Raw genomic sequence first — 22,396 nt, 5'->3', positions numbered from 1 at the left:
AGCCCCGGAGGGTGGAGGCGGGGGGCGGGGTGTGGAAGGGACACTAAAACCATGACGTGGCCGCTGCCCTTTCCCGCGCCCAGCAGACGACAGCTCCCCGGGGGGGTTGCGACACCCGCGGCGCGCGCCAGCCCCGGCGAGCGCGTCCCCCGGAGCGGGGCCGGGAGGCGCCCGGGGGCGGTGCGGGCACGCGTCTCCCGCGGCGGGGCGGCGGCGGCGGGGGCGCGGCCCCGACCGGAAGGAGCCTGCGGCGGCGCGCGCGTGCCCCCTCCCCCGGGCCGGCGGCCGGGGGTCCCTTCCGGAGCGGGCGTGCGCGGCCCCGCGGCCCCCCTTGCCTCGGCGTCGGCGCCTCCCCGCCGTCCCGGCGGGCCCCGGGGTGCGCGGCGCAGGCGCGGAGCGGGGCGGTGAGTGCGGGCGGCGCGCGCGGGCGGGCGCGGGGCGGAGGGCGCGGGGCGCGCGGGGCGCGCGGGGGGCCCGGGCCGTGCGGCCGCCGACGCCGGCCAGCTGCGCCCTGGAGCCGGTGAGTGGCCGCGGCGGCGTCCTGGAAACGGAAACCCCTCTCGGGCCTCGCTTGGGGGCGGGCTGGCCGTCCCCTCCCCCAGCCCGGAGGCTGCGCCCCCCCTTTTCTTCCCCCCCCCACCTTGGTGACGGGCTGGAGGTTCTGGGCCGGGCGCGGGGTCCCAGCGGGGCGCGGGGCGCGGGGCGCGGGGCCGGACGCGGGTCCCCCCGCCGCGCCGGGCTCCGCTCTCCGGCCCGGGCCACGCTGGACCTGCGGCCTCGCCGGGCGGCGCGGTGGCAGCCCCGGGCGGCACATCCCGGCGCTGGCGCGGTGCCCCGGGCCCGGGTGCCCGGGACCCCTGGCTGCCCTTGGGGGCCTCACGGTGCGGCCCCGGGACGCACGTCTCTGCAAAGAACGCTCGGTCGGAGGACGGCCGGATAGTGGGGCCAAGCTGCTTCGTGTGTGCGGGTGTGTTGTTTAGGAGTCTGGGAAACGGATGCTGCTTCCAAAACGAGAGTGCAAACGTGCTTTTTAAGACTCGACCTCGTTAGGGAGAAGTTTTTGTTGGAAAGGCATGTCTTTTTCCTACCTAATGTTTACCTTGCACACACACACACACACACACACACACACACACAAGCTCTAAAAAGATTCCTCGGGGACGAGGGAAGTGGCTCGGTAGTAAATGGCAAGTCTTTCATGTCTGAGATTTGGGTTCAATCCCTGGCATTCCTCAAAATATTTTAAAAAAATTTTTAAATTATCTGCTTGATTCGTCGATTGCTAATTATTGTAGTGCCTGCACAACAACAAAAGTGCCCAATTTTTTATTGTTGAGAACAAATGGCAGGTGAAAAAATACATGTAGTTGGCTTAATTTTTTAATACCCCCCTTTTTTAGGTCCTGGGGACCAAACCCTTGAACGTGCAAGGCAGATATTTATGGGTGAGCCACATCCTCTAAATGACACTTTTATTTTTTGTAATTCAGGAAGGAACCCAGGGCCTCACACAAGGCAAGTGCTCTACCCCTACTGAGTTAATGTTTTTTAATATAAAAAAATTAATTCCCGTAATAATTTTATATAGAGTATATATAAGCCTTAGAATAGAAGGAAAAGAGTTGGCATGTTGACATTGTCTAGCTGTTCATTTGTTTGGGCTAGTTGGGTGGGCTTGGATCACCCAGCTCTAGTCCAGGGCTATTACTGACAGTTGCTCAGGTGTGACCCCCAGTGGTGCCTGAGATGGGAAAATGTTAAGTGATTATTTTTCTGAGTGAATAGATTGCAGATGATTTTAGTAATTTTTTTTTTATTCTGAGTCACATGCAGTGCCGGAGGCTACTCCCGGCCAGGTGCTGGGGGCAGGGTCTCCTGGTGGTGCTGCAGGACTGTGCACTAGGGATCGAGTGTTCACTCCTGGGGTTGCTGGGGATGGAACCTGGCTCGTTGGCATGCAAGGCATGTTTATTTGAGTGAGCAGGAGGAGGGGGGCGAATGATAAGTTCTAAAGGGGGGGTGTCAGAATCTTCCTAAGAAAGCTAGGGACATGGTACTGCCCCTTGCCATGGATATGTGGGAGCCCAAGTTCCGTCTTCACCCCGTTCTCTCCATCCCACAGAAGACTCCAGAATCATCCTGAAGAGTACTAGTGCGCAGGGGTGGACATTGACTTGCCAGAGTAGAACGCCAAACCTCTCGTTGTCGTGAAAGCACATTAAAAAGTTGTCTGAAATGAAGGCTGGCGAGCGCCTTTTTGGTTTTGAGTGGACATCTAATGGTCCGGCGGGAAGGTCTGCCAACGCTTTGGGCAGGGCTGGTAGGAAGAAGGCAGGCCTTTCCGGTCAAGGTGCTCCTCATCTAACAGCTGGGTCTGTGCTAGCATGCAACAGTAGTTTAATTTAATGCCTCGCTGGGTTTCCTTTTCTTTTTGTGCTTCGGTTCCAGAGAATTTGTATTGTGTTCTCAAATAGCAAGAAGCCACTCTTTGTTGCTTGGCTAATGGTTTTCGGTGTTTTCCATGACACTTTGAGTGTTTAGAACATGAACTATGAAGCTGTAGGTTTCATAATTCTAGAAATGTACAAAAGAGGTCTTGGAAGGCCGAGAGGACCCACTGGACTAAGTGTGCTTTACATGCCGGACGCCCGGGTTCCATCCTTGGCGCCACTGGTTTTGGCACAGAAATAAAAGCAGAATTAGAAATTAAGCTTTGGGGGCCAGAGCGATAGCACAGCGGGTAGGGCGTTTGCCTTTCACGTGGCCAATCCGGGTTTGATTCCCAGCGTCCCATATGGTCCCCCAGCACCGCCAGGGGTGATTCCTGAGTGCAGAGCCAGGAGTAACCCCTGTGCATCTCCGGGTGTGACCCAAAAAGAAGGAAAAAAAAAGCTTTGGGCTGAAACCAGAGCTCAGTGCCCTGTGCCCAGGCATTGGGTGCCAGCGGCCTGGCTTGGGTCACGTAAGTTATTCCAGGCACCAGCAGGAGGAGCCCCTCACCGCTGCTGGGAATTAGGCTTTAAGATCTGTCTGCAACATAAACGGCAAGGCACTGTAGCACTGTAGCATTGTCATCCCTCATCGATTTATTCGAGCGGACACCAGTAACGTCTCCATTGTGAGACTTGTTACTGTTTTGGGCATATTGAATAAGCCACGGGTAGCTTGCCAGGCTCTGCCGTGCTGAGGGGATACTCTCGGTAGCTTGCCGGGCTCTCTGAGAGGGACAGAGGAATCGAACCCAGGTCAGCCGTGTGCAAGACAAACGCCCTACCCGCCGTGCTATCGCTCCAGTTGATACATAAAGGCAGTTTTTATTTTTTATTTTTCCTTTTGGGGCCATACCCGGTGGGCTCAGGGTTTACTCCTGGCTCTGCACTCAGAAACTACTCCTGGCAGTGCTTGGAGGACCATATGGGATGCTGAAGGGTCAACCTAGGTTAGCTACAAGCATGGCAAGTGCCCTGCCTGCTGGCTCTACCATTGCTTCAACCTAGCAGCTTTTATTTAAATAAAATTCTTGAATGTACTTTATTGAGATGGGCTCCAGGGTGCTGTGATGTCATACTGTGTAGGGGGAGGTGTCATGTCTATAAAATCTCATGCATTTCTTTGGGTGATTCCCTTTCCCTCCTCTCTGTTCGTGGCTGAGTGCAAATGAGAAAGAAGATGCAGCGTGCTGGCACAGTGATGAGCAAATAATGAGCCTTCGAAACTCAGCAATCAGAAGACGCACAATTCATCACTGCTTCTATGGTGTAGCTGACTTTTCACAGATCTCTCTCCCCTCTCTCTCTCTCTCTCTCTCTCTCTCTCTCTCTCTCTCTCTCTCTCTCTCTCCCTCCCTCACTCCCTCCCTCGCTCTCTTTTTTTCTTGACTTTTTTAAATTATATTTTTACATTAAATCAGTGTGAGATACATAATTACAAAGTTGTTCATCATAGTCATGCAGTGTTCCAGTTCCCATCCCCGTCACCAGTGTACATTTCCCACCACCAGTGTCCCCAGTTTCCCTCCTGTCACTAATCCTATCCCTATCCCTCACCTCCTGTCCCAGCCTGCCTCTATGGCAAGCACTTTTCTTCATTTTCTCTCCTCTCTCTCTTCTTCTGGTCATTATGGTTTACAATATAGGTACTGACAGGTGATCATGTATATCCCTTTATCTGCGTTCAGCACTCTTCTTTGTACCTCACGGAATGTAAAGATAATATCAAATTAGGGTTAGGAAAATGCCCAAGAAATCAAAAAAGTTCTATCTGATTCCCTGTAGTGTTAATTATACCAAGGATTTAGAAGCAGCAAAAATAGTATATGCACTAGGGCCGACGGGCTGGAGCGATAGCACAGCGGTTGAGCGTTCCGCCTTTCACGCGGCCAACCCGAGTTCGATTCCTCTGCCCCTCTCGGAGAGCCCGCACGGCAGAGCCTGGCAAGCTACCTGTGCGTATTGGATATTGGATATGCCAAAAACAGTAACAATAAGTCTCAGTGAGAGACGTTACTGGTGCCCACTCGAACAAATCGGTGAGCAACGGGATGACAGTGACAGTGACACCACTAGGGCCAGAGATATAATACAGGGGTTAAGGCCTTTGCATTGCATGTGGCTAATCAGGATTCAGTCCCCAGCACTGCATATGGTCCCCTGAGCTCACCAGGAGTGAGTCCTGAGCTTATTCCTACACCAAAAGCCAACAATCGCATATGCCCTTTACGTACCTCCCGCTCGAAATGAGGTGGTCTTAGTAATAATGTCAGGTTCTGCCTGCCCTTGCAATCCCCTGGGTGATAGGAGAAGTAACTGTATACAGCTGGTGGAGAAAATCTCACACTGCAGTTCTGTGTCTGCCCCGTCTTGCCTGTCTGCTGCTGCAGAGGAAAGGGTACCATTGAGGCTCAGCCCCAGAGGGCCCCGCAAATGGGCTCAAGGCATGGGCTTTAAAAATTGTTGGTGTTTTTCAAATTCCCATCCTGCCATTAAGTATCTGAGTTTTCCTCATCAATAACAAGGGATAAATACCAGTTTTGAGAAATGTGGGTTTTGCATATCACGGGGTTAAATATGAATGTAGACTGGGTGTTCCATAAATTATGGTGATTGTTCTGCTTTTAAATCATATAGGCCTAAGCAATTTAAAAGCCTGTGATTTGGCATATGTTTCAGTATTTTCGGTTTTACTACTCAGCAAATTAGTGAAAATTTATAGTTCTCGCTTGGAACTAAAAAACTATAATAGCCTTAGACTATAAATTTATTTCAGAGATATACGTTTAGGTGTCAAGCAACGGTATAGCAGGTAAGATGGTAGCCTTGCTTGCAGCTGACACAGGCTCGATCCCTGGCATCCCACAGGGTCCACTGAGCACACCAGGAGGGATTCCTGAGTGCAGAGTCAGGAGTAACCCCTGAGCACTGCCAGGTGTGTACTACCAGGTGTGTCCCCCCAAAAAAAAGAAAAGGTGATGTTTATACTTAACCTGTTTATCAATATAAATATTAGGTACTTATATGCTGTGCATTCAAAAATTATTTTGCTTGAATTATTGCTAAATAACTTTACTTATTGAAGGGTTGTTATCGTTGTTTTCTTGAATCTCACAAACTTATTTATATGTTTTTTGCTTATATGACTTCTGTTTTGCTTCTTACAGAAATTTTCTTTCACCTTCTGAAAACCTTTCTGGAATTTATCTTCCTCACTTCAGTATTAAGAACTATACCAAGTAAGTTCGGCGGCTTTGGGGATTTGATTATACGGTGGTGCTGTGTAGTTTTCCTTTCCTCATGATGATGGTAAGAAAGAGAATGAAGTGGGGGTGCTGAGGGGATGCTGTCCCAGCCTGTTGCTTGGGGTCTTTCCCAGGGAGGCTCTGGGAATCAGGGTGCGAGGACTGACCCACAGCGCCTGTGTGTATTGACCCCTAGGATGTTTCCCTGGAAACTTGCTGTGGGCAGAGAGATAGTGTAGGGGTGAGGCAGTGCGTGACTGTGACTGGCACCACGTGACTCTCAACACCGTGTTCCCTGAGCACTTCCTCTGGGTTTGAGCAGCAGCTCGTCTGCAGGCCCTGAGTACTGCTTGGGAAACCCCCTTCCTGCACCCCAAAAACAAACATTAGATTCTGAGTTGTTTTCTGAAAGCTGAGAGATCAGTATATACATATGTGTATGTATATAGTATATTTATATATGTGTGTGTGTGTGTGTGTGTAGTGCTCAGGGATCACTCCTGACACAGCTTGGGACTCTGGTGCTGGGGATCGAACCCCTGGTCAGCCGCATACAAAGTGAGAGCCCTACCAGCTATCCTATTTCTCCAACCCCAGTAACACTGTATTTTTAACGGAATGTATCCTCCTTCAAGTGGAAACAAAGTATTCCCAATGATAAGAAATTTTCCTGTAAGATTCTTCATGTGGTTCCATGGGCGCATGAGTTTTTTCAGTAAAAATAATTTAATCATTGGGCTTATAGTTATCCATTTCTCAAAATCACTCCATTTGAATTTGGTTTTGCTTTGGTTTGGGGGGGCGGCTCCCCAACATTGCAGGGGGCCCCAGGGTAGTGGATGGAGGGAGGCCATGTAGTTAGGGGCCTTATACTCAGTCCTTTGAGCCATCTCCTTTGCATATCACTGGGTATTTATCTACATTTCGAAAGAGCTCCTAGGCTCATTAGGAAAGAACACAGAAATTGGTATCCTATCTTTAAATGTGATCCAAACAAAAATATCCAATAATGTATCTATGGTGTTGTTAAACAGTTTTGGCAAGCTACCCATAGCGTATTCGATATGCCAAAAACAATAACGAGTCTCACAATGGAAACGTTACTGGTGCCCACTCAAGCAAATTGATGAATAAGGAGACCACAGTGTTACAGTGCTTCTTATGAAAGATTTTTGTGACACTTCTTTTTTTTTTGACACATTTCTTCTTACCGGTAAAGTCTTTGGTCAGGAAGAATTTTTGTAACAGTATATTTCTTCATGAGAGATTTGTTGACTTTTCTCATTTTTAGATTGAAAAGATATGAATGAATACCCTAAGAAAAGAAAAAGGAAGACTTTACATCCTTCTCGTTACTCAGGTCAGTGTTCAGTTGAGTATTTTACAAGTTCGGCCAGGGATTAATTGCCATGGATTTGTAGTCCCATGTATTCTCTCGGAATGATTGGAGGTTTCATTTTATCAGATCACCTGTAAATAAGTTGTCTGTGTGTTGCTCATTGCCTACTAGGTGCCAGGCACACATCAGAACTTTGTATTTGTTATTTAATCCTCACAACTTTATGATTTATACTTAAAACTAGGCATTGAGGTTACATATATGGCATAATTGGGATTTGTCGAGTTTGTGCTAAAGGCATGATGTTCTATGGGGAGGAGGTATTTTGAGTCCTCGGGGAGAATCTTTCTGCTGTACATTGTTTTCAGGAATGCCAGACCGCTTCCTTTTGACATGTGGCGCACTCCATTCTGGAGGCGCCTTGGAGTGTTGTGATTTCTCTTCCTTTACTTTTTTTTTTGGGGGGTCACACCCGGCGATGCACAGGGGTCACTCCTGGGTCATGCACTCAGGAATTACTCCTGGCGGTGCTTGGGGAACCATATGGGATGCTGGGAATCGAACCCGGGTCGGCCGAGTGCAAGGCAAACGCCCTACCCGCTGTGCTATCACTCCAGCCCCTCTTCCTTTACTTTATGACACTCTCATTCTCTCCTTACTTTGTCCAAGTAAAACTATTTGACTTCTCTTTTTTGTCAACTTTTTTTTTTTTTTTTGATACTGCAGTATTAGATTCTTTGAGGCTGGCTGTGCAAGGAGGTCGTTTGGTGGGAGGGGGCTTGCATTTTGCTCGTTTAGTTGAATCATCAGGAGATTCAATTAAACAGAGATGCACAGCCACAGACTTGTTCCTGATTGGGTTTCAGTCACACAGTGTTCTCACACCCTCTCTTCACCAGTGCAGTTTCCCACTACCAGTGTCCTGCGATTCCCTCCCACCCCTCTCCACCCCTCCAGCCTATCTCTGTGACTGTCCCACTGCCCCAGCCTCTCCCCCTCCCCCTCTCCCTCTCCCTTTCTTTTGGGCATTACGGTTTGTAGTACAGGTCCTGAAAGGTTATCACGTAGATCCTTCTACCTCCTTTTGGCACTCAGTTCTTGCCCATAGTGCTTCTTTCCGAGTATCATTGTCATGGTAGTCCCTTGTCAGTCCTGATCTTACTTCTCCAGAGCTGGTGGCAAGCTCCCTCCCATGACCTGATCCTCCTGGCCCTTGTTTCTACTGTCTTTGGGTATCATACTATGGGTTTTTTTTGGGTCTTTTTGTTTTTGTTTGCTTTTTGGGTCACACCCGGCGATGCTCAGGGGTTACTCCTGGCTTTGCACTCAGGAATTACTTTTGGCAGTGCTTGGGGGACCATATGGGATGCCGGGGATCGAATCCGAGTTGGCCGCGTGCAAGGCAAACGCCCTACTCGCTGTGCTATCACTCCGACCCCCATTTTTGGGTTTTTTTAATCCGAAAAATGAATGCGGTTATTCTGTGTCTCTCCCTCTGACTCATTTCACTCTGTATGATACTCTCCATGTCTGTCCATCCATCCATCCATGTAGAAGCAAATTTCATGGCTTCATTTTTTCTAATGGCTGCCTAGTATTACATTGTATAGGTGTATATACAATGTACAAACCATAGTTTCTTTATTCAGTCATCTGTTCTCCGGCACTCCCAGAGTCTGGCACTTGTGAATAGTGCTGCAGTGAACAGAGGCATGCAGTTGGCTTTTCTGCTGGGTATTTTTGCCTCATTTGAGACACTGAGGCGAGCCTAGCATCAGCCAGCATCGGGGGCCAGCTTGGTACTCAGGTTTAGGAAGAGGTCTTCCCACATGCCATCTATACAGAAACAGACATTAGGACCCTGGGTGTTTACATAGTAACCCACCCAACGTATGTATTCTTCAGATCAAAGGAAATGAAACTGAGTTTATAGCTCTTGGTCTTCCCACCAAGATTCAAATGACTGCATGATACCCCTCCGGTCTTCAGACAGTTTCCCCCATGTTACACTTTCTCTTCACTGCTCTGCAGATCTGCTTGAGAGTTAAGTCAGTATTCTTTGCGCTTACCACTTAACCATTAACCTCTAACCACTTGACATTTTTATTTTGTGGGATTTAGACTCCAAGTCATACTTATGTTGAAAATAAAAAAAAAAAACTCTTATAGTCTAGCCCACTGATGTGCCTACAGCAGCACACATGTGTTTGGTTTTAACATACTTGCTTGTATTCTCTGATATACATTCTCCGTCCTTCTCGGAGAGCCCGGCAAGCTGCGGCCCACACAGAAGACCCTGGCAAGCTCCCTGTGGCATGTTCGATATGCCAAATACAGTTAACAATAACAGGTCTCATTCCCCTGACCCTGAAACAGCCTCCCATCATTGGGAAAGACGAGTAAGCACAGGCTGCTAAAATTCTCAGGACTGGGACGAATGGAGACATTACTGGTGCCCGCTCGAGCAAATCGATGAACAACGGGATGACAGTGATACAGTGACAGACTCCAGGGCAGTGCTTTTGTGTGTGCTTCAAAGTTGGTTGTTAAAAAAACACAAGTTGGAACTGTGCTCATCCACTGCTGTGAGTTTTAAGTAATGCTTCTAGTGAGCATCATTGACTGCACCATTGGCTGCCCCAGTGAACACCATTGGCCGTCCTAGTGAACACCGCTGCTGTGTCCCTGGTCAGCACCGCTGGCTGCCCCTAGCCTCAGGTTCTGCACTCCCGTATTCAGCCAACTACAGGTGCAGAACCGTAGATACTGGGGCCCACCAGGCACTTGAGCAGCTTTAGACTTTAGTGTCTTCTGGAGGCGCTGAAACCAATCCTCGCAAATACCAGCTTGTTAACTTGAGTGGTTTTGGGTGAGGGTCAATGCCCCTGCTGCCTGTCCCAGGGGCAGTTGTATTTTAAGTTGTAGCACTGGACTGTAGCACTGTCATCCCATTGTTCATCGATTTGCTTGAGCAGGCACCAGTAACGTCTCCATTGTGAGACTTGTTGTTACTGTTTTTGGCATATCGAATACGCCACGGGGAACTTGCCAGGCTCCGCTGTGCAGGCGGGATACTCTCGGTAGCTTGCTGGGCTCTCTGAGAGGGACAGAGGAATCGAACCCGGGTAGGCCGCGTGCAAGGCAAATACCCTACCTGCTGTGCTATCGCTCCAGTCCATTTTAAGTTGTATAACTTAAAATGTATTAAGTATAACTTAAATTGTATAAAATTCAGTGTCGGTATCAAGTCTGCAAGCAACAGCTTGAGGGAAACGATGCTTGATCACAAGTACTCCGACAATTTCTGTTGTGGGGAAAAGGCCGCCCTTAACTAATGTGTGTCGGCTGTGTCTGAGGTGTGCCCATTTATTTCCTGCCCAGACTCCTCAGGAATAAGCAGAATTGCAGATGGATTCAATGGAATTTTTTCTGACCACTGTTACAGTGTCTGTTCCATAAGACAACCGGACTTAAAGTATTTTGACAACAGAGGTATGTCTAATATTTTCTTAAGTATTTTTCTTAAGTTGCTTTTACATATTTCAATTTCTTCCTATTCTAAAATGTGTGTGAAAGGGATGGTTTGAAAATTGGCAGGTGTTTGAAATTATTGTAAGGAAACAGAACATTTTTAGTAAAAAAAAGCAAGTGAAACAATTTTAATTGCTAACATTATTTGACATAGAAATAAAACATGCATTCCTCTCAGTCTCTTAGTTGACTTGGAATTAGTGGCAGAACAGGAGTGACAGGGGAGCTTTCTAAGGAGAGGGTAACACAACGTTGACTGCATTTCTCCGGTTCAGCTCCACCTTCAGTGTGGCGGGCTGATAGAAGAAAAGAAGAAAGAGTGAAGAATTTGGTTTTTATGATACTGCATCTTTTGTTGACACTTACCTAGAGCATTGGGCACATGATACATTTTTTTTTTCGCCTACAGTTACCAAAACTGTAGTTCCCTTGAGCTGTAAACAGGTGTAGAGATGTAAATTAGTGAAGAACATGTTGAGTCAGGCATTAGCAAAAAGGTGTTTAATGTAGAGGAATATATGCAATAATATTGATATGTCTCGATGGGGGTGATAGAGAATGCCCATATTTTTATGCTATTAGCTGAGAGGACATAAAAGAAATAGCTGTGAACATATTTAATTCTAATAGCATTGAATATACCTAGATCTTAACTTGTAATATCGTTCTCCAGATTTAAGGAATGAAAGTTTCTTGGAGGAATGCTGATTCTAGTCTTAGGTCAGAAAATTAATGGGATGGATCCGGACCAACTAACAGTGCTAGAAAATTAGGACACATAAGTGTACATATGCAGACACACTCTCAGAGCATAGCAAAGGGGCGCGGGAGACGTCTGGCGCATCTCCCGGTGCTGCAGTATGCTCGCAGGCGCACGCTGGAATCAGACCAGGGGGGTACAGAGGTCATCTGGAAGAGCTCCTGTCATCCTGTCGAGAGATCCCGTCATCGTTATCAACCGATACTTGGGAACAGTTGGCAGAGGGAGGGGAGGGCGGGACTGAGTTACAGCGCAAAGTATAAATCTCTGTAGTCTTCACTGATACTTGGGTATTTATAACGCTTGAATAAATGGGGTAGAAAAGACAAATTTGTACAAAAGAATTCCAAATTCCTGTGCAGAGACGTAAGGCACTCGTCTTACCTGCAGCTCACCTGTTTCCGTCCCCACACCATCCTCCGCCTCCCCAGGGCACTGCCAGGAGTGACTTCTGAGCACAGCTGTTGTGACCCAGACATCATCCTCCCTCACGCCCAAAATTCACAGTTGCTCCCCCCTCACAGTGGAGCTTGCGTGTTCTCTGCCAGCATTATAGCCGGTGTTTTCTCTACTTTTTCTGGCTCTCTGTACGTTTTTCTAAATAAAACTATTTTGTTTTCCTCCTCCCCCTCACCCCACCCCACTCACAAAAAAGTGAATCATGGGATCATGGGATGACCATGGGATCGTCTACCCAGTAGTAGAGCAGTGCGTAACCCTTGGCATCACAAGAATAAAAAGAAAGATTATCCCCCGTTCCTTAAGAATTAGGGATAAGATAGAGGGAACTTTTCCAAAACCAAAAGTACAGAAAGTGAAAGTGCCTTTATGGCGCAGAAACCTGATAATACCACCTCAGCCAGGTGATCACCGTTAGCAAACAAATCATCTTGATAGTAGGCCGCCTTCATATAAAAATGGCAGTTTTTGTCTCTGGTCTGCCTTTCAGTAACCCATCATCCTGGTCTCATCGTGGGAAAAAAACCTATGAATTTCAGTAGTGGGCATCCTACACATAGCACTTTGCAAATCTGCCCTGGCCGCCAGAAACAAAGACAGTCTGAGAAACTGCCCCATCCTAAGAAGTTGCTGTGACTTACACCTAACTGTGATTCGGCATCCAAGATGCAATCCTGGGACAGGAAATAAACATTAGATAAAAACTAAGGCAAACTGGATGAAGTATGGACTTAATTTACTCAGCACTGGTTATTAATTGTAACAAATGTACCATACTGATGAGAGATGTTAATAGTGAAAAAGCTAAATTCAGGTTAAATGAGAATACTGTTTCAGCGTTTTCTGTAAACCCAAGACCATTCTAAAGTGTGTTGAAAACAACCAGATTGTGATGATCAAGCCCCATTTTCCTACTAATCTGTATTTCAGCTTCCACAATGTTAATTTTTAAATATTGGGACCACACAGTAGTGATAAAGGCTAATTCAAACTCAGTAATTCGAAATTAAAATTTTTTTTTTAATTTTTATTAAATCACCATGTGGAAAGTTACAAAGTTCTCAGGTTTATATGTCAGTTATACAATATTCAAACACCCATCCCTTCACCAGTGCCCATATTCCACCACCAGAAACCCCAGTATACCCCCCGCCCCCACCCCCTCCCCCCACTGTATAACTAATGAATTTCACTTCATTTTTTCTTTACCTTGATTACATTCCATAATTCAACACAAAACTCACTATAGTTGACATAACTCTCTCTCTCTCTCTCTTTTTTTTTTCCTCTTTTTCCTTTTCCCTTTTTTTTTTTCTTTTTCCCCCTCATCCCCCTTCCTGCGCCTCATAGTATGGTGTACGCCACGCCACGTCGGCCAGCGTGGGGCTTTTGCTTAGTTCACAGTCCAGAGGTGGCTGCTACATTAAAAACCTTCAATATTTTCAACAAAAACTTACTGTTATTATTTGGAGTTTCCTCCCCAAGTCAGAACTGTTCAAATGGAACCGATTCACAGCGTCCGCGCGGTTTTGGATTTCTGTATAAAGTCCAGGGAAAATTCTGCCAGAAATTACATAGCCCAGCTCACAGTCCCAGTGCATTGCTGTAAGAAGTCTCTGAATTCAAAGTCTTTAGGCGCAGAGGGTCCGATTCGCGCTCAGCGGCTCCGGGTTTATCTGGGCCGAGGGCGTGCCGGTTACGCCCCCTTCCCATGAGTTCCTGGGAGCCCCCAAAGTCAAATCTGAATACCTGTGGGTCTGGAATCAGAAGATGGCGCCTGCCACATGGTGCCGCCGGCCCGCCGCTTTCCATGCAGGAAGACAGGGTGGGGAGGAAAAAAAAATCCACCCCCAGCAGCACCGAGTTGTAGCCCAGTTTGGTGTCCCAGTGCATCGCTCTCGGGTGCTGCGCTGGATGCCCGAATGTGTTACATCTTTGGAGTCAAAGTCTTTAGGCGCAGAGGGTCCGATTCGCGCTCAGCGGCTCCAGGTTTATCTGGGCCGAGCCGAAATTAAAATTTTTAAGTATAAGACTCAGATAGCTGGAAGCATTACTTCGCATGTGTGAAGTGCGGGTTTGATCTCTGGCCTTGCGCACCACCAGGTGTGACCCCCAGATCCAAAAATAAATAAAATTTTCAATTAATTTTAAAAGTGCTCTGGGGCAAAGGGCTTATGAAAATAAAAGAAAGTGCTTGCTCAAGCAGGTGTTTCTGTGCTTGTAGAACATGTATAATCTCTTCTTCTAGCTAAAACTAAGGTTTCTTAGTTCCTGTTGAAATTCAGATTTTATTTATTTATTTATTTTGCTTTTTGGGTCACACCCAGCGATGCACAGGGGTTACTCCTGGCTCTTCACTCAGGAGTTAACTCCTGGCGGTGCTTGGGGACCATATGGGATGCTGGGAATTGAACCGGGTCAGCCACGTGCAAGGCAAATGCCCTGCCTACTGTGCTATCGCCCCAGCCCCTTGAAATTCAAATTTTTATTCGGAACATTTCATGCTGTCTTATATTAATGTTTAATGCAAATATTTTTCCAAATCTCTTACTACAGATGATGATTCTGATACTGAAACATCCAATGAGTTGCCAAAATTTACAGATGGAATAAAGTTCCGAAGTCGGACTCAGGGCTGCCTGCTGCCCAGCCCTGTGCTCAGGGGCCTGGAGCACGCTGCCTTCTCTGCAGGTCGGGAGACTCGCCCAGTCTTTGCGTAGCTTGTATTGATCTGTGAAAAAAATGACCAATAAATATCCTGTTGCCAGTTATCGTCAAGTTGGTCTTATTTAGAAATAGCAGTGGCCGGAGAGTTAGTCCAGGGCTTCGGGCAGTTGTCTTGCAGTGCGCCAGCGCTGGGTTCAAATCCCTGCCAGCACCTGCCCCAGGCAGCACCGGGGGTGACCCTGGGTGTGGCCCAGAAGAACAAAATTAAAACCTATAAAATATATATATATATATATGATATATATACACATAAAATGCATCACTGTATCACTGTCATCCTGTTGCTCATTGATTTGCTCGAGCAGGCACCAGTAACATCTCCATTGTGAGACTTGTTACATTTTTCGCATATCGAATAGGCCGAAGGTAGCTTGCCAGGCTCTGCCATGCAGGCGGGATACTCTTGGTAGCTTGCCGGGCTCTCCGAGAGGGGCAGAGGCACCCGGGTGGGCCGAGTGCAAGGCAAGTGCCCTACCCGCTGTGCTATCGCTCCATCCCCAATATATATGCATAAATACAATGTACGCATATATAGGAATGGTGATGTTTATTTCATTTTTCAGAAAAATCTGCCGATATTGAGATTTGTGACGAAGAGTGCGACTCGCCCGAGTCGGTCCACCAGCACGCGCCGGAGGAGAGCCCCATCGAAGTCCACACCGCCGAGGATGTTCCCATCGCCGCGGAAGTGCATGCGATTTCCGAAGACTATGATCTAGAGGCAGAAAACAATTCTTCGGAAAGTCTCCAAGACCAAACGGACGAGGAGCCCCCGGCTAAACTTTGCAAAGTTCTCGACAAGAACCAGGCGCTGAACGTGACTGCCCAGCAGAAGTGGCCTTTGCTGAGAGCCAATAGCAGCGGCCTGTACAAATGCGAGCTCTGCGACTTCAACAGCAAGTACTTTTCCGATCTGAAGCAGCACATGATCCTGAAACACAAACGCACGGATTCGAATATGTGTCGCGTGTGCAAGGAAAGCTTCTCTACCAACGTGCTCCTCATCGAGCACGCCAAGCTCCACGAAGAGGATCCCTACATCTGTAAATACTGTGACTACAAGACCGTGATCTTTGAGAACCTCAGCCAGCACATCGCCGACACGCACTTCAGCGACCACCTCTACTGGTGCGAGCAGTGTGACGTGCAGTTCTCCTCGAGCAGCGAGCTGTACCTGCACTTCCAGGAGCACAGCTGCGACGAGCAGTACCTGTGTCAGTTCTGTGAACACGAGACGAACGACCCGGAAGACTTGCACAGCCACGTGGTAAACGAACACGCCTGTAAGTTGATCGAGCTGAGCGATAAGTATAACCACGGGGAGCACGGGCAGTACAGCCTCCTGAGCAAAATCACCTTCGACAAATGTAAAAATTTCTTTGTATGCCAGGTGTGTGGTTTCCGGAGTCGGCTTCATACGAATGTCAACAGGCATGTTGCCATTGAACACACCAAAATTTTCCCTCACGTGTGTGATGACTGCGGCAAAGGTTTTTCAAGTATGCTAGAGTATTGCAAACACCTAAATTCGCATTTGTCCGAAGGGATTTATTTATGTCAATACTGTGAATATTCAACGGGACAAATTGAAGATCTTAAAATTCATCTAGATTTCAAGCATTCGACTGACTTACCTCATAAGTGTAGTGACTGCTTGATGAGGTTTGGAAATGAAAGGGAATTAATAAGTCACCTGCCGGTCCATGAGACCACTTGATCTCTTTAACTTCCATGATATTAATGTAAAATAGTAAGTCGAGCTTTTTTAAGATGTTAAAATGGGTGGTCCTTACCTCCATTTATGAGAATTGTATAGACAATAAGATTATTTCTTTTAATTGTCCTATTTTCTTGGTATTGTTAAATTTTTTGGTATATAGTTGTATTCAACGTGTGGTATTTTCAGTGCATGTTATTTTATAGTTTTAACCACTCTTCGTGACTATCATCCTGTTTCTTGCATGTTCGCTGATTCCATGAATTGATAAGAAACAGATGTACTAAAGAAACTAGACTACAGTTTTCCTTCCGTTACCATAGGTGCTATGATTTTTTTTTCTTTATACTCAAGATAAGCTCAGTTGTTTGTGTTTGTTATCATTAAAGTGTTCTACTGCCACAACCTAAATGCAATGTAATATACCATTGAATCCACTGGTAATCCCATGAATAACACAGACCTGCCTTTATTTTTTATTTAGTCACTGTGAATTACAAAGTTGTTCATGACTGGATTTCTGTCATACAGTGTTTCAATACCAGTAGCCACTTCCTGCACCAGTGCTCCCATCCCCATTTGCCTCCTACCCGCCAGTTTTCCTCTTTGAGAGGCGCATTTTTATGACTTTTGGCACTATGGTTTATGGTACTGTTGCTGAGAGTCAAGTATAACTTTACTACCTTTCAGCTGCCCTCCCCCCTCCCAGTTAAATACTTCCTCCACTATATCCCACATATAGAGAGATCATTTTGTGTTGGTCTTTCTCCTCTAACTTTACTCAGCATGATACTCTCCATATCCATTCAGGTAGCAGCCAGCTACATGATTTTTTCCTTTTTGCATAGGACTGGATCGATAGCACAGCAGGTGGGGCATTTGCCTTCCACACAGCCAACCCAGGTTTGATTCCTTCGTCCCTCTCGGAGAGGCCAGCAAGCTACCAGGAGTATCCCGCCTGCACGGCAGAGCCTGGCAAGCTACCTGTGGAGTATTCTGTATGCCAAAAACAGTAATAAGAAGTCTCACAATGGAGACGTGACTGGTGCCCACTCGAGCAAATTGATGAACAACAGGACGACAGTGCTACAGTGCTATCTTTTATGGCCTAGTAATCCTCCACTGTCAGACCCTTCACTGGCCATGAATTTATCCCCAAGACAATCAGGAAACATTTTAAATGTGATTCTTTTAATAACACTGTGAGATCATTGTCACAGTAGGAAGGAAATATTTTCCTTGCATACCTGTTGTTCTTTTAATTTAATTTTTAGTTTGGGGCTTCACCAGTGGTGCTCAGGGGCCATTCCTAGGTCTCTGCTCAGGAGTGACCCCTGTGATGCTTCAGGAACCACATACAATGCCTGGGATCTAAGCAGGGTTGGCTGTGTTGCAAGGCTAGTGGCTTAACCCCTGTGTGCCTTAGCCCTGTGCTATCTTTTCAGCTCTCCAGAAGATTGGTTTTTAAATTCTCACTTTATTTTAGCTCCTGTATCGGTATTAAATAGTTTAAGAGGAAGGGGGCAGAACATTAGTATAGCGGAAAAGGTGTTTGCCTTGCATGCAACCAACCTGGGTTTGATCTCCAGCATCCCATATGGTTGGTTCCCTGAGCACTGCCAGGAGTGATCCCCAAGCACAGAGCCAGGATTCAGCCCTGAGCATTACTAGGTGTGGCCAAAAACAAACCAAAATGGGAAAGAAAAAAAAAGACGCAAATAGGGAAGAACTGGGAAGAGGGTGGCCGGACAATTAAAGCAACATTTCAAATTTATGACCTCCTGACATTTTATTTTTACTATTGTAATTGCAGTTAAGCCCAAATTTCTGATGTCAAATCATGTGAAAGAAAGTGAATTATTAATAAAGAATTAGGAAGATCTGGGAAATACGGATTGCTGGCATAATAATTTGTAAATTTTGGTAATTTAGTCAATGTCAAAACCAATTACCATACATATATACTGTCCTAAACAACAAATTTACTGGCTCGTGGTTCTAGAGGCTAGAAGTTTAAAATAGAAATGTTGGGCATAACTTGTTCCTTTGGAGAGCTGTGAGGGAAGGATCTGTTCCAGGCTTTCTTGGCTTGTGAGTGGCCGTCTTCACGTTCAGATGATCTTCCTGTTTACAACTGTCTCCGATAGTCCACCTTGACCACTGATGTACTAGAGCAGCAGAGCACTCCCCTTGCATTTGTGAGGCCCTGGATTAGGCACAACCGCGGGGATTGGGAACAAAAACACCCTTTTTATACGGACACCAGTTGCATTGGAATAGGGCTTACCCTGATAACTTCACTTTAACTCGGTAAATATCCTATCCTCTCAAATCACATTCTGACCTACTGGGGATCTAGACTTCAAATTGTGAATTGGGGCAGAGAACAACAATTTCATGTAGTAGCTTCTGAAATAGTACCAAGAAGGTAAAATTATACTGGCCTCAAATGTAATAAATACTGCTGCTGACAATATCCAAGTATAGCAATACGGTTGAAGAGGCTAAATTATGACCTGTGGTTTAAGTCTGGTTCAATCTCCCAACATCACGTGTTTCCCTCCCCCCCCTCCCTGCTTCCCGGCACCACTGGGAGCAACCCCCATGCATGGAGCCAGGTGTAGCCCTGAGCATCCAAAAGAAAAGAACTATGGAGGGCCAGTGCTGTACATCAGTGGTCAAACGTGTACCTTACTGTGTGAGGCCCTGAATTCCAGCCCTGGCACCACCGAAAAATGGGCATTTTGTCTAATTTGAGTATGAAGGCAGCGACAGGAGTTTAAAACCTAATCATTTTTATCTCTACCACTTGCTCCCACATGCATACTTTTATACACGACTATCCCACGTGACTGCAACATTCCATGTAGGACTGTGACACGATCTTTCTTTGAAGACACCATAGATTAAAATGGAGAAGAACCTTAGAAACCATGCGGCATAAGGTCAGCGAGATAGCATTTGCCTTGCACGCAGCAGACCCCGGCACCCCACGTAGCCAGGAGTTAGCCATGAACACAGCCAGGAATAAGCCAGAGCACCGCTGAGTGTGGCCCCAATTCCTGCCCTTCTCCCCCCAAAATAAAGTAAATTTCTGGGGGCGGGGGGAACTTTGGTATGAACAATTTAGTTTTCTGAATTTCCTGTAGTAACAAAAGCAAGTTATTATTAGACCAAGGTCACAAAACCAGTAGTACAGACAGGAATGGAATCCAAGCTATTTGGCTCGCAGATGAGTGAGGTTTCCATTTCAGGATGTTACATAAAATCTCAGCTTTGTCCTTGGTGCCTCTTCCTGACTTCACCTCATCATTCAGTTACCTTCCAGTTGTTTCTGTGCTTTTGATACAGAGCCAGTTCCAGGAATTTGATTTTCAGGAAATAAACCTTAAAGAAGTGTTTTTTGATGTTGTGTTTTCCCCCTGTAATTTACAGCTTTATCTTTGACCTGGTGCCAGTCATCAAACTAGAGATTGTAAATTAAACTATTCAAGAAACATTATATCCAAGTTTTAGAACCATGTACACTTGTACTTTTTGATGAATCTATGGCAAGGGCTGCATCCCACTGACAATTTGTCCAATACAGTCTCTGCATTGACTTGGCTTTCGTAAGTCTGCAACTGATCGTAACTTGTTGAAGTAGCTGGTGTTTCTCCCTCAGCCCTACACCACCCTTTTTTAAGCTCAACTTCTTGGCATTAGCAAACCTACCAAGAAAGTATTTTGCTAAATTCTTTTGGATTTTTCAACTTGAACTGATAGTGATATGTAATTGCCCTGTATTAGAATTCTTGGCAGCAGTGATGCATTCTTCTGTCTTTTTTAATCTCATTAACCAGGCACTGAGATTATTTATTTTGAAAGCATTTCCCTTGTACTCCAAAATTAGAAAATTAGACTCTGTCTGTCTGTCTGTCTCCCTCTGTCTCTCTTCCTCTCTCTCTCTCTCTCTCTCTCTCTCTCTCTCTCTCTCTCTCTCTCTCTCTCTCTCTCTCTCCCTCCCCCCTTTCTCTGAATAAAACAAAAGAACAATTGAAAATAATCCTATATGCTAAAGCCTCTCATCTTTCTGCATGTGGCTGACCCTGTTCCCAGTCCCTGGAACCACATGTGGTCCCCCAAGCACTGCTAGGTGTGACCCCAAAACAACAACAAAAAAGGATCAGCTACTCTGACAGAAGTAGATTTGATTAGGCTTACCCTACGTAACGGTCTCTTCCCTATAAATTAAAAATAAAATTTTGAGATATATATTTCTTGGCCTTTCACTTTAAGTTCCAATATATGCAATAATAAATGCACACGTGGGAAGTTCTATTCGTGGCGTTGAGCTAATGTTATGTATACTCATGTTGGTTTCGTGTTCCATAAATTAAGACATTTCAAGGCCAGACACAGCTCAGTAGGCTGTTTGCATGAAGGCGTCCCAGGCTCCATGGATACGTTGCACTGCGAGCTCTCCCAAGCACAGAACCAGGAGTCGCAACTGAGTTCTGGATGTGCTTCAGAAACCACTGAGAAGCGAGGAAGGGGAAGATGAGAAGAAACATCACTCAGATCTACGAGAAACGCGTTCATCTGGTTTTAAAACAATTTCACAAACCTAAAAAGCCACTTGTGATATACGTGTTATCTGAAGTTGTAGGTTCAATGTTTCAGTTTGGTGTTTGGCTTTTGGTCCATACCTAGCAGAACTCAGTTTACTGCAGGCTGCTTCCTGTGTGACCACACTACGCCGTGGGTGAAACCCAGCCTTCCTCAAGCACAACACCATCTCCAGCCCAAACTCCCCTCAGCCCAAAGTGGTGGTGGTTGGTTGTAGGTGTGTGTGTGTGTGTGTGTGTGTGTGTGGAGGGCTGCTTGGGGCTGTATCCTGTGCTCAGAGTTTGCTTCTGGCTCTGTGCTCAGGGATCACTCCTGGTGGGGCTCAGGGAACCTTAATGGGTGCCAGGGATGAACCTTAGTTGACTGTGTGCAAGGCAAGCGCCCCGCTCACTGTGCTACCCAACCCTGGTGGTTGTTTTTTTTTTTTTTTTTTTTTTTTTTATGAGCCTAGCTGTTCAAACAAAAGTGATAAAGAGTTCATCTTTCCAGGGGATTGAAAGAAAGGTAGGCTTACCAGAGAATATTACTTTGCTACTTTGGAGATACCAGGTTCAGTATTTTCTGATTTGGGCCCATATGATCAGTTCTTAAGTGAAAAATGGAATATTTGGGACTGGAGGGAGGGTACAGGGGTTCAGTTACTTGACTTGCACACAGACAACTCTGGTGTCGCCTCAAAACCAAAAAAGAAAAATTAAAAATATTTAAAGAATTGTTTGAAGTTCACTTGATACTAATGGTTTTTCAAATAATACTTCTGCTGGAGCTGGAGTGATAGCACAGTGGGTAGGGCATTTGCCTTGCACGTGGCCGATTCGGGTTCGGACCGCAGGGGTACCGCTATTATTATTAATAATAATAATAGCGCCGCGGGTTGTGCGTACGCCTTGAACGTGGCCCACCCGGTCCGATTCCTCCACCCCTCTCAGAGAGCCCGGCAAGCTTGCTAGCACGGCAGAGCCTAGCAAGCTGCCCCTGGCATATTCAATATGCCAAAAACAGTAACAAGTCTCACAATGGAGACGTTACTGGTGCCCGCTTGAGCAAATTGATGAACAACAGGATGACAGTGACGGTGACTGATTTTTTGCTAAAAACTTTCCATGTGAAATTAATCACGTGACAGGGAGGTAGCCGAGGGTACTAAGTGCATGCTTTGCATATGGGAGGTCCGGGTTTGATTCCCACCACCGCCTGGTCTCCCAAGCACACCAGGACTAACCCCAAGCACTGAGCCAAGTGGGAATATCCTTGAATACTGCCAGGTGTGAGCCGCAAAAAAAAAAAAAAAAACATTAATCTCACAGCAGCCTTAATGAGTTCATTAACTTAGCAGCCTTGGTACTAAACTGTGAACTGAGCCTTATATAAATCATATTTGAGAAAGGAATTTCTTTATGCAAAAACGAAGCAATTTCCTCACATTGCTATTGAGAATATTGCATTATATATTAGTCTCACTGCCATACTTCTAAGAATGACTTGGGGGAGGGAGGTAGCAGCAGGGCCTGAGTCAGAAGC

At 46.3% G+C, this 22,396-nt stretch overlaps 1 protein-coding gene across 5 annotated transcripts; it reads left to right on the top strand.

Moving 5' to 3' along the window:
• The first annotated feature begins 274 nt into the window (after positions 1-274).
• On the top strand, positions 275-18,158 carry ZNF639 (zinc finger protein 639). 5 transcript variants are annotated; one of them, XM_055127850.1, is made up of 6 exons: positions 275-404; positions 5,657-5,728; positions 7,026-7,094; positions 10,455-10,565; positions 14,380-14,514; positions 15,114-18,158. In XM_055127850.1, exons 3-6 carry the CDS (start codon positions 7,037-7,039, stop codon positions 16,265-16,267), a joined length of 1,458 nt encoding a protein of 485 aa, XP_054983825.1. In that variant the 5' UTR covers positions 275-404; positions 5,657-5,728; positions 7,026-7,036; the 3' UTR covers positions 16,268-18,158. The 5 variants fall into 5 exon arrangements, with proteins under 5 accessions (XP_054983825.1, XP_054983824.1, XP_054983828.1 ...); XM_055127849.1 differs by lacking the exon at positions 275-404 and adding an exon at positions 433-520; XM_055127851.1 differs by lacking the exon at positions 275-404 and adding an exon at positions 1,026-1,071.
• The last annotated feature ends 4,238 nt before the right edge of the window (positions 18,159-22,396 follow it).

This window comes from Sorex araneus, chromosome 2, assembly GCF_027595985.1.
Source record: "Sorex araneus isolate mSorAra2 chromosome 2, mSorAra2.pri, whole genome shotgun sequence".
NCBI lineage: Eukaryota > Metazoa > Chordata > Mammalia > Eulipotyphla > Soricidae > Sorex > Sorex araneus.
Note: the sequence above shows the minus strand (reverse complement) of the source record. Positions and strands in the feature narration are given on the sequence as shown.

Excerpts from the sequence above, each read along its gene's own strand:
- ZNF639 (XM_055127850.1), top strand. The coding sequence starts at position 7,037 with ATGAATGAATACCCTAAGAAAAGAAAAAGGAAGACTTTACATCCTTCT. Across the intron at positions 10,566-14,379 it reads AAAGTATTTTGACAACAGAG|ATGATGATTCTGATACTGAA; the intron begins GTATGTCTAATA and ends CTCTTACTACAG. Across the intron at positions 14,515-15,113 it reads GCACGCTGCCTTCTCTGCAG|AAAAATCTGCCGATATTGAG; the intron begins GTCGGGAGACTC and ends TTCATTTTTCAG.